This window comes from Suricata suricatta, chromosome 6, assembly GCF_006229205.1.
Source record: "Suricata suricatta isolate VVHF042 chromosome 6, meerkat_22Aug2017_6uvM2_HiC, whole genome shotgun sequence".
Taxonomy (NCBI): Eukaryota; Metazoa; Chordata; class Mammalia; order Carnivora; family Herpestidae; genus Suricata; species Suricata suricatta.
In genome coordinates, this window is record NC_043705.1 from 31208200 (window position 1) to 31220154 (window position 11955).

Genomic DNA, 11955 nt, shown 5'->3' on the forward strand with positions numbered 1-11955 from the left:
CGTCGCTCTTCCTGTTCTCGGTGCTGGTGTTCGTGGCGGTGCGGCTGTGCAGGCGGAGCCGGGCGGCGTCGGCGGGCCGCTGCCCGGTGCCCGAGGGCCACTTTCCGGGCCACCTGGTGGACGTCAGCGGCACGGGGACGCTGTCCCAGAGCTACCAGTACGAGGTGTGTCTGCGGGGAGGATCTGGGACCAATGAGTTTAAGTTCCTCAAGCCTATTTTTCCCAACTTCGTGGGTGAAGCAGCTGGTAGGGACACCGAGGAAAACTCTAATTTTAGAAATAATTTTGGGTTCACCTAGGCATTTCACCTTAGGAGACAAATGATAACACTAATGTATTATTAGTTTGCAACCTGTTCATTTACATAAAGAGCTACGTATTCACACAATATTGTCATATTTTTTGGTATTTCAGCCTATTGAAGTATTGTACCTTCTGAATCTCTTGGTTTTTGTTGTCGCCGTTGTTTTTAGCCACCTCACATTTTGCATGTTCATACAATAGCAGAGAAATGGTGTATCTGTTTTTTTGCGGTAAGATTTTTAGAGGTCAGAAATGTTTTCAGATTCCTGAAAACATTGAGCTTGTTCACTGATATCTTGTTATGGTTAAGAGAATTGTGTTTTCTGATTACCATTAGCACAGTGTATTGTAAATGATAACTTTTAATTTTAAAAATACTTTTCATTTATACAAAATTTTTTGTCACTTTGGAAATTGTTAGATTTCTGTAGTGTTGTTTTGTCTTTCTTAAGAGGAACTAATATTTTATCTGGAAGTTTTCTAGGTTGAGTATTTTCTTTCAAAATTGATATCTTTGGACTATACCATCTGATACAATTTTAAAGAATTCTATTCCTGTTAAATAGAAAAAATGTTGGTAGGCTTATGATTGCTTTTTCATAATAAATGTTTTGGGTATGTAAATAATGATTTTCATTCTTTTAAAATAATAGTCACATGATTCAAGCATATTCAATATGAACAGAAAACAAAAAATTTGTCTTTCAGATTTTTATTTAAATTCTGATTAGTTAACATATAGTGTAACATTGGTTTCAAGAGTAGAACTCAGTGATTCATCACTTACATACAAGACTCCATGCTCAACATAATTCATAATTAAAACTATCATGTTTTACCTGAATGTAATAAAGCAAAATTATATGAAGCTATAGATTTTGCTTAAACTTAGATAAATAATCTCCTTGTGGTTAAAACTTGTCAAGAGTATGATGCATAGTAAGGTATTAGCATCACTGAACTGCCTGCTAAAAAATGAGGCATCATCTTATATATCCTCCCTCTTCTCACCTTACTTTATACTTTCTGTTATATATAGTACCTTTTCAATGTTTATAGTATTTACAATGTATTTTTAAAGGATAATCCCATGATTGTTTAGACATTTTATGTTTTAAAAGTCAATGTACCCTTTCACTGTGTTTCATGCAAATGTTCAAGTAAGTCGTTTATTTATATATGGTAAACATAGTTGGTTTTTTTTCAGATGCATTTATTTTATTTTATTTTTTATTTTTTTTTAAATAGTTTATTGTTGGGGCACCTGGGTGGCTCAGTCGGTTAAGCTTCTGACTGCGGCTCAGGTCATGATCTTTGTGGGTTCGAGCCCCACATCGGGCTCTGCTGACAGCTAGCTCAGAGCCGGGAGCCTGCTTCTGATTCTGTGCCTCCCTCTCTCTACTCCTCCCTACTCATGCTCTGAATCTCTCTGTCTCAAAAATAAATAAAACATTAAAAAAAAAATTTAAATAGTTTATTGTCAAATTGGTTTCCATACAACACCCAGTGCTCTTCCCCACAAGTGTCCTTCTCCATCACCACCACTTTTCCCCCCTCCCCCTTCCCCTCCAACCCTCAGTTCATTTTCAGTATTCAATAGTCTCTCAAGTTTTGCATCCCTCTCTCTCTTCTTTGTGTGACTCTCTTTCCCTGGTCCTCCCCCTCTTCCCCTCCCCTTGGTCCTCCATTAGGTTTCTCCTGCTCTGCTGTTAGACCTATGAGTGCAAACATATGGTATCTGTCCTTCTCTGCCTGACTTATTTCGCTTAGCATGACACCCTTGAGATCCATCCACTTTGCTACAAATGGCCAGATTTCATTCTTTCTCATTGCCATGTAATACTTCATTATATATATATATATATACCACATCTTCTTGATCCATTCATCAGGTGATGGGCATTTAAGTTCTTTCCATGATTTGACTATTGTTGACAGTGCTGCTATGAACATTGGGGTCCATGTGCTCCGATGCATCAGCACTTCTGTATCCCTTGGGTAAATCCCTAGCAGTGCTATTGCTGGGTCATAGGGAAGTTCTATGGATAGTTTTTTGAGGAACCTCCACACTGTTTTCCAGAGTGGCTGCACCAGTTTACATTGCCACCAACAGTGTAGGAGGGTGCCCGTCTCTCTACACCCTCGCCAGCATCTATAGTCTCTTGATGTGTTCATTTTAGCCACTCTGACCGGCATGAGGTGGTATCTCAGTGTGGTTTTGATTTGTGTTTCCCTGATGATGAGTGATGTTGAGCATCGTTTCATGTGCCTGTAGGCCATCCTGATGTCCTCTTTGGAGAAGTGTCTGTTCAAAACATAGTTGGTTTTTAAACCTGATACTTCTGATAGCTGGAGTTTGTTTGGGCCTATTTCTGCTGTATGTTACTGATTTTTCTCATTGATTTTATTTTGTTTCTTTGTGTGACTCGATTGCCCTTAAACTTATTTGTAGGATGTCCTCAAAACCTAGGGTGAATGTTTCATACTTCAAAATATATTTTCTCTGGGTTCTGCTAGGATCTTTAAATCACTATCAGTAGGAAACCACTGCAAACCAAGTTTATGGCTTAATGTTTATCACAACTCAACATATGCATATTGAAAATATAAACACACATGAGGACCAATTTCCCAGAGGTCTTTTTCTTTTTTTTTCTGCTCTACTTAACATCAGGAGGGCTTCCGTTTGGTTCCCTGGACTTGGAATGAGGTAACATCTTTAGCTGTGTTAAAGTTCATGTTGTATAAACATAGGTATATATATTGGATGTAGCCCTGTGGAGGGTCCCTTAAAATGGGGAGGATCTTTTTAGAATATGCTGCAAATTTGATTGGCCCTGAGTCTTGATTTATATTTACTTAATCTCATGAATAGCTTCAAATCAAAGCCCAAGGGCAAATATTTTTAAATGCTCTGAGGGAATAATGAGTTTTGTTGTTCTGACACATGGTTTACTCCTCCATTACAAGCTTCCATCAAAAATTGCGCTTTTTTTCCATTACATTTTCTACTATGTTTTTAGCTCTTCCATACTTAGCATGGAGCTGGTGTTGGGCTTGATCCCTGGATCATAACCTGAGCTGAAATCAAGAGTGGGTTGCTCAACTACTCAACTGATGGAGTCACCCAGGGGCCCCTAGCTCTTCAATATTTTTAAAGTAGTTTTTTTTAAGCCTTTTCCATTGTTTTTATTGTTTTCCATGGGAGGGTTATTTACATTATCTATACCATCAATTTCAGAAATGAGGAGTAGGCCTAATGTTTCAATTTGCAGATTCAATTTTGCCATCATCCCAAAGATATGTGAGGCTAGTTTTTCTTTTAATCCAGTGTTTCATTCCTTGGATACTCTGCCCAGGCAAATGGTCTTCTTTCCTCACTAAACTTTAATCTCATGGAGAGAACTCTTTTTCTAATACATTTAGGAAAATACATACTGAAGTAAATATAGATGAATGAGAGTTGAATGAATTAATGAATTAATGAATTGCTGGGTTATTTTATCGTCTGGCTTTATAAACTGATAAACTGCAACAAAAAATTACTTATTTTTATAAAATGCTCATGTACTCTTTACACTATTTGACATTTGCTTTGTTCACCTAACAGTTTATCATTTACAGGTGCCTGAGTGGTACAGTTGGTTGGGTGTCCAACTCTTGATTTTGGCTCAACTAATGATCTTACAGTCCGTGAGTTCGAGCCCCAGATCAGGCTGTATGCTGATAGTGTAAAGCCTCCTAGGGATTCTCTCTCTCTCCCTCTGTTTGCCCACCCCCTCATACACACATGCGCGCGCACAGAGACACACACACACATGCTCTCTCTCTCTCAAAATAAATAAATCATAAAATTTAAAAAAGAACAATTTATTATTTAGCATGTGTGAGCCAATTATCATCTTTTAAAATGTATGATATGATGTTGAGCACTTTTCATATTTATTCACAATGGAATTTTTAAGCTAATTTTATTGTGTTACACATAAGGGGACAAGCAGGGGAGGGGCAGAGAGAGAAGGAGACACAGAATTCAAAGTAAGCTCCAGGCTCTGAGCTGTCAGCACCAAGCCTGATGTAGGGCTTGAACCCATGAACCATGAGATCATGACCTGAGCTGAAGTGTGACACTTAACTGATTGAACCACTCAGGCACCCCTATCCTGCCCTATTTTTGAACCAACTAAGTAGTGTTAGCTTAAGGGATTGGTGCTTTAACTGCTTGATGATTTTATACTTCTTTTCCTTTACAAACTCTGACAAGCTCCTATTCCTTATAATTTGAATGAAGGTATGCAATTTTGACTTTGACTTTGGGTGATTTGGGGTGAATTACTCAGAATTCAGGACAATAAGAAATAGAAACCACTCAGGGCACCTGGGTGGCTCAGTCGGTTAAGCATCCAGCTTCAGCTCAGGTCATGATCTCACAGTTCGTGGGTTCAAGCCCCGCATCAGGCTCTGTGCTGACAGCTAGCTCAGAGCGTGGAGCCTGCTTTGGATTCTGTGTCTCCCCCTCTCTCTGACACTCCCCTGCTCATGAAGTCTCTCTCTGTCTCTCTCTCAAAAAAAAGAAATATAAACCACTCTATGTATATCTAACCCAAAAAAAGGAATTTGCTAGAAAGAATTAGATACTTACAAAATCGGAAGAACTGGACAAACAAAAGTGACAGAGCCTGCAATTAATTCCTGGTTTTGAAGGCACACTACCATTGTTTGTAGTACAGAAATCGGGAAGCCACTGCTACTGCTCTTACCAAAACTGTTGCTCTTACAATTTCCTCTCCCACCGTCACCTCCAAAACTGTTGACAACGCATGGGAACCTAGTGTCTTGCTGCCATGATGGCCTCCAATTCCTTCTGATACGGATGGCTAGACACAGAAATTCTGACTTGGCTGCAAGCACTCATATTTCTCTGACCTTGCTGATCAATGGCAATGACAGTAGGTAGATGACCTTTATCTGTCTTCTCAGGCTCATCTGAAGGCATCTCTTTGGTAAAACCTAATTTCCATCCAGAATAATAATTCAGAGTCCTTAAAATGAAGTTTTAATATTTCTGGATCCTGAATTTTTAAAAAGTTATACAAGGAAGTAGGAATGGATGACAGTTACCAATAGCACACTGAGGAGCATCATTAGTTCAAAGAGAATCTTGTCCCAGCAACTGAATTCATTTATTGCTTTGGGGCTAAGTTTTCAGTGGAACAAAATCATACCACCGAGATGTAGAAATGCAATCATATGCTCCTCTAATAACCAACCAAAACAGGCAATTTAGTTGAGCCTATCTGTCCTAGTGAGCAGTAGGAACTATAGGTGTGGCCTGAGTGAGTATGACATAAACTACTCATTTCACCCAAATATGTTATTCCCTTATTTGTTACTAATAGACCTCTCATTTTTTTAGTTGCTCATGTGGGTATGTGGGCTATAAATTATATTTCCCAACTCCTGCTGTGATTGGGAGCAGTCTTGTAACAAAGTTATGGCCATTGAGATGTGTGTACAGGTGCCATGGAATATTTCATGAAACTAGTCTTTAAAAAGGAAGACAAAGCCCTCTCTTTCTCCTACTTATTCATCTTAATGGAGATATAATGGGTAGATATTAGACAGCTGTCGTGAACTGTAAAGTAAAGGCCGTGATTTGAAGGTGATACTACAACACGTGGGAAGTGACTATCCCAGAGAGCGCTGAATGCGATCACAAGCCACTAGCCTTTTATGAGAGAAAATAAAATTATATTTGGAAGAAGCCACTGTTGTTATGGTTTCTCCTATAATATCAGGTTGAAATTATAGAGAACATATTTATACATAGAAATTATGTACAACATAATTCTTGCTGACATATTAAGCTTCTTTAACAAAGCAATATTTAAGATAAGAACCAAAGAAGGAACAGAGAAAGGCTGACACGCATGTCTTACAAAGCAAACAACTCAAGATTTAAGAACAATAATTTTTAAAAATGAAAATAAAAGGAATTATCAGAATAAAAGTAAATTAATTAAGTAGAATAATAACCATGGGAGATTTCACCAATGAAACATGTCTATTTCTTTGAAAAATTCAAGGGTATTTTGAGTTAAATTGGTGGGTTGGAAATGTACCTTTTAAAATTTTTTTATGTTTTTATTTATTTTTGAGAGAGAGAGAAATAGAGAGAGACAGTGTGAGCAGGGGAGGGTCAGAGAGAGGGAGATACAGAACCCGAAGCAGACTCCAGGCTCTGAGCTAGCTGTCAGCACAGAGTCTGAAGCAGGGCTCGAACCCAAGAACTGCAAGATCATGACCTGAGCCAAAGCTGAAGCTAGCCCACTCAACTGACTGAGCCACCCAGGCACCCCTGGACATGTACCTTTAATTTGGCTTCCTCTAAATATGCACTGACATGAAAGTGAAAGAGATACTTTCAAAAACATAAACTTAACAAGAATGGAAAGAAGAAAGTAGAAGACAACAGAGAAAAATCTTAGCAGTTGGAAAGTAGATGAATGACTTAGTAGAATGACAAACCAACTACCAAACCCTGAAGTGTGAACAGCTGAGAACCAATCCTGTTTAGGCTGCATAATTTTCAGAAGAATCAAATCTGTCAGCCCTAGATACTATGGAAAAGATCATAGGGTGCCAAATATGGAGGGTCACGTTAAAATTTCCTGAAAAGTGGTTAAATCTCTAGCAGATAACTTTTCCCCACTGTAGTCAATAAGCAACCTCTTTCTCTGATCCTAGAGTAATTCTAGAGTGTTGATTTCTCATCACCGCAAAAAGGAGAGTAATTACATTAGCAGTTCCACTGACAAAGTTGAGAGCAGGGTTAATATGGACTGTGGAAATAAATGACCATCTAAACATTGTATGCTGAAGGATTGTTAAAATGCTATGATAGTCACTGGGACCAATTACATATGTTTCAGTTCTCAGACACATGGCAGAATTTTAATTGTATTACTTCTTTAAATTATGTGTGGTCAATAAAATGTAATTTCTTTTGGCCAGTTAAATATGAGAATAAATGATATATATTACTTCTGGGGCTAAGGCTTTCAGAGGCTGCACATGGTTTAACACATTTACTTTCTCCAATATAGTGATCCTAAAAGCATAGGTAGAGATGAAGTCTCCAGAAGCCTGGGTCCCTGGCTGACTACCGTGAGGGCTCCGTGCTGAACTGCACAGGATGTACAGTGTGAGAAAGGAATCAATCTTCACTGTGTTAAGTCTTTGAGATTTGGAGGAGTTGTTTGATATTGAAGCATTACCTAGCATATCCTGAGTGATACAGATCTCCACTCCTCTTCCCCCATCAATTCTTTACCTTTTCAATATATACCTTTTCCTTTTGGGTAGGAGATTTTATAGAGTTGAAGAGTCTAACCAGTCCAAGTGGCAAAGACCTATTCCGAGTGACACTGTGCTGACCCAACCACAAGTGCTCCCAGTTCACCTTAGTGTACACATCAAAATGGACAAGCTCTGCCAACATGCCTAAGCGATCACTGAGCTCTTTAACGTACCAAAGTAAATTAAGAACAGACACCTGAATGAGACCCCCCAAAGAAAGTTTCTGAAAAGAAAAACCTAAACAAAAACCAAGCAAAGAGGAAAAAAGTAAATAGGACAAAACAAAGTTTGCAGAGAAGAAAACTTGAAAAAAACCACTTATAATTAATATCAGATGAGAAAAGAGGTTATTGCATCTATGAAATAAGTACAGAAAGAAGACTCTCTTGAAAAATTCCTTGAAAAGCAGGGCTCTTGTAAAATATGAACAAAATTAAGAAATTAAAATCTCAGTAGACGAGCATGAAGGTAAGGTTAAGAAAGTATACCAGGAAATATTGCAAAAGTATTTTAAAATGGCAAACAGGAGAGAAAAACTAAGGAAATTAGAGATCATACCAGAGGTCCAACATCTGATTTGTAACAATTGAGAAAGTAAGACAGAGAGAGAGAGAGATAAACAAAAAAACATTATCCATGAAATAATTCAAGAAAATTTCTAAAAGCTGGAGAAAATTAGTTTCCTAGTAGAAAGGGCTTACCAATTGTCAGTGGATGAACATAAACCAAACCAAGACACATTAGTATTTAATTTGAAAATGGTACAATGGTGAACTACTACAAGAAGTAAAACTACAGGTAATATAGAAACTATAAAATAAGATTTGCTTTAGACTCCTTGGCAAGCACATTGATTTAAGGAGCTCACCAGCAAAATATTTTAAAGTTCTGAAGAAAAATATTTCCAATCTCAAACTCTGTCATCAAATTTCCCATCAATTTTGAGGGCAGACGAAAGATATTTTAATATACTCAAGGTCACAACAAAATTTACTCTCATACATTCTTCTCTGGAGACTACTGGAAGGTATCTATTTAAGTGATAGAGTAATTCAAGAGAGGAAGTCAGAAGAAAAAGAGAACATTGAAAAAAGAAGTGAAATGAATCTCCAAATGGTATCCAAGGATAATCCCAGGATGATAACTGTCTCCAGTGCAAACTAGTCCAATTTGGAGCTGTGTAACTCAAGAGACAGGCACTTTGGAGGATATCATCAGGAAGTCCCCTGACATCTTTTCCATCAGATGAAACTATTACAGGATGAATCTATTAAAGCCCTAGGGTAAACAAAAACAAAAAAAAAGAGGAAGAAAGAAAATCCTAAAATAGGAAATCCAACCAGAATAAAGACAAAGAGAGCTCCAAGAATGACAGCAAAGGAAAGTTCCAGGATGATAGCAATGCAGCAGATGTAGAGAACACCCAGTTTAAAGAAAATTGGTATCTCAGGAGATATGGAAGTGACCATGTGGAAAATTGTACTGAGAGGCAGTTGGAAGTATGGGAAGAACACATGATAAATATAAAGAAAATCAAGTAAATAAAAATGCAAGCAATTATTAACTTCAAGAAAAAAGTGAAAAAGAAAATACAATTAAGACACCACAATGTTCCAAATGGTACTGCGACTTAAGGAAGGCATGAAAGGGCCTTGAAAGTGCACAAGAGCTAAACCTAATTCAATATAATAAGGAGTCAATTGATAATGTCTACAAGTAATTTAAAAATGCAGCAGAATACAGAATAAGGAAGAAGAGATAACTAAAGGGGTTTAAGATGACTGCCTATTGGGAAGGGAGCTAGGAAAGTAAGGAAACGAAAGGCAGGACATGATTTTATTCTAAACCACTTAGTACTATTTGATTTTGAACCAAGGTCATATATTATTTTGAAAAAAACAAAAAACAAACCCCGCATTTTACAAGATCAGTAAAATAAAGATCTTACAAGTCTCCCCAAGAATAAAAAGGAGATAAAACACTAAACACAACTAATAAGAATAGGGATATACCTAAAGATAAACACAGCGAATTTTGCAAAATCAGATAAAATGAATAGTTTTTAAAATTAAATACAAATTACTTTAAAAGTAAGCAAACCTGGACAGATCGATAACCAAAAGTAAAATGGAAAAGACAGTCATAGATTTACTACCAGCAAAGCTACCAAACCAAGTCCATTTAAAAACTGAAGAAAGTTTTAAGATTTACTCCTGGTGGGAAGCCAGAGTTGAATTTCATGTTCCCAGATTAAGAAAAACAATAAATTTATTTTTCTACAAATTCAGACTACCAGAGCGAAAAAAACAATATAAGCACTTACTAACATTACTGTGACTATTTAAGGAAAAAGGTAATAAAACCGCAAAGACACTTGAGGATATAAAAATATTCTTGTTGCAGTTCCTTTAATCCGCCATCTTTTTGTTCTATTCTTGAAAGTGGGAATAACATCCACAAAACGCAAGGTGGCGCTGCAGGCTAAAAAGAGGGGGAAATACTCTCACAAAGGATGGTACAGATTCCGGTGTTTAGAGAGCTGGCCAGACAAGAAAAATAGAAGAAAGGAAAGCTTGGTGTTGGAGTTGGGGGAAAGCGGGACCCCTCCCCACAAACACATCCAGCTCATTTCTAAGGATTCGGTTTCTGCCATTTCTGAGAACTGCTTGAGGCCGAGTGAACGTGGTTTTGAAAGATTGTTTCAATCAAGAATGGAGGCCAGAGTGGTGCTTGCAGTGCAGAAAAGGCAAGTGTTTTTTCTTTTTGTATTTCTGGGAGTGTCTTGGGCTGGCACAGAACCGCTTCGGTATTTTGTGGCGGAGGAAACGGAGAGAGGGACCTTTCTGGCCAACCTAGCAAATGATCTGGGGTTGGGGGTGGGGGAACTGTCAGCTCGAAGATCTAGAATCATTTCAGATGAGAACATACGATTTTTACTATTCAATCCGCTTACTGGTGATTTACTTATATATGAGAAATTGGACCGAGAGGAACTGTGTGGGCCCAGAGAGCCATGTGTGCTACCTTTCCAGTTGTTACTTGAAAAGCCTTTTCAGATTTTCCGTGCTGAACTGTGGGTCAGAGACATCAACGATCATTCTCCAGTATTTCTAGATAGAGAGATTACCTTGAAAATACTAGAAAGTGCCACTCCAGGGGCAACATTTCTCCTAGAAAGTGCACAGGATTCAGATGTTGGAATCAACAACTTGAGAAACTACACCATCAGCTCCAATGCCTATTTCCATATTAATGTCCGTGATGGTGGGGAGGGAAATGTTTATCCTGAATTGGTCCTGGATGGTGTGCTGGATCGTGAAGAGATTCCTGAGCTGAATTTAACCCTCACAGCCTTGGATGGCGGGTCTCCGCCTAGATTCGGGACTGCCCTCATACGCATCCAGGTTTTGGACATAAATGATAACATCCCTGAATTTGTACAGTCGATCTACAAGGTGCAGGTGCCTGAAAACAGCCCTGTTGGCTCCCTGGTTGTCGCTGTGTCAGCTAGAGATTTAGATACCGGAACTAATGGAGAAATAGTCTATGCATTTTTTTATGCCACTGAAGAAATTCTCAAAACATTTCGAATCAATTCAACATCCGGCAAGCTTCATCTTAAAGCCGAATTGAACTATGAGGCAGTGCAAACTTATACCTTAACTATTCAAGCCAAAGATGGCGGAGGGCTTTCTGGAAAATGTACTGTGGTGGTGCGAGTAACAGATATAAATGATAACCCACCAGAACTGCTCATGTCATCACTTACTAGCCCAATTCCAGAAAACTCACCCGAGACAGTAGTAGCTGTTTTTAGGATTAGAGACAGAGATTCAGGGAACAATGCAAAGATGGTGTGCTCCATCCAAGACCATCTCCCCTTCGTCCTGAAGCCATCAGTAGAGAATTTCTACACCATGGTAACGGAGAGCCCCCTCAACAGAGAGAGCCAGGCCGAATACAACATCACCATCACCGTCACTGACTTGGGGACCCCCAGACTGAAAACGCAGCACAACATAACCGTGACGGTCTCCGACGTCAACGACAACGCCCCCGCCTTCAGCCAAACCACCTACACCCTGCGGGTCCGCGAGAACAACAGCCCCGCGCTGCACATCGGCAGCGTCAGCGCCACTGACAGCGACGCGGGCGCCAACGCCCAGGTCACCTACTCGCTGCTGCCGCCCCAGGACCCGCAGCTGCCCCTGGCCTCCCTGGTGTCCATCAACGCGGACAACGGGCAGCTGTTCGCGCTCAGGTCCCTGGATTACGAGGCGCTGCAGGCGTTCG

At 39.1% G+C, this 11955-nt stretch overlaps 2 protein-coding genes across 2 annotated transcripts in view; both read left to right on the plus strand.

Moving 5' to 3' along the window:
• The window catches only part of LOC115293406 (protocadherin beta-17-like), a 3373-nt gene extending 1810 nt beyond the window's left edge, over nt 1-1563 (plus strand). Inside the window, exon 2 of the mRNA XM_029941192.1 lies at nt 3-1563. Coding sequence (XP_029797052.1) covers nt 3-299 — 297 coding nt within the window. The 3' untranslated portion in view covers nt 300-1563. The remainder of the gene's footprint in view (nt 1-2) is intronic.
• An 8777-nt stretch (nt 1564-10340) lies between these two features.
• Nucleotides 10341-11955, plus strand: part of LOC115293407 (protocadherin beta-7-like) — a 3031-nt gene continuing 1416 nt past the window's right edge. The window contains exon 1 of the mRNA XM_029941193.1: nt 10341-11950. Coding sequence (XP_029797053.1) covers nt 10374-11950 — 1577 coding nt within the window. The 5' untranslated portion in view covers nt 10341-10373. The remainder of the gene's footprint in view (nt 11951-11955) is intronic.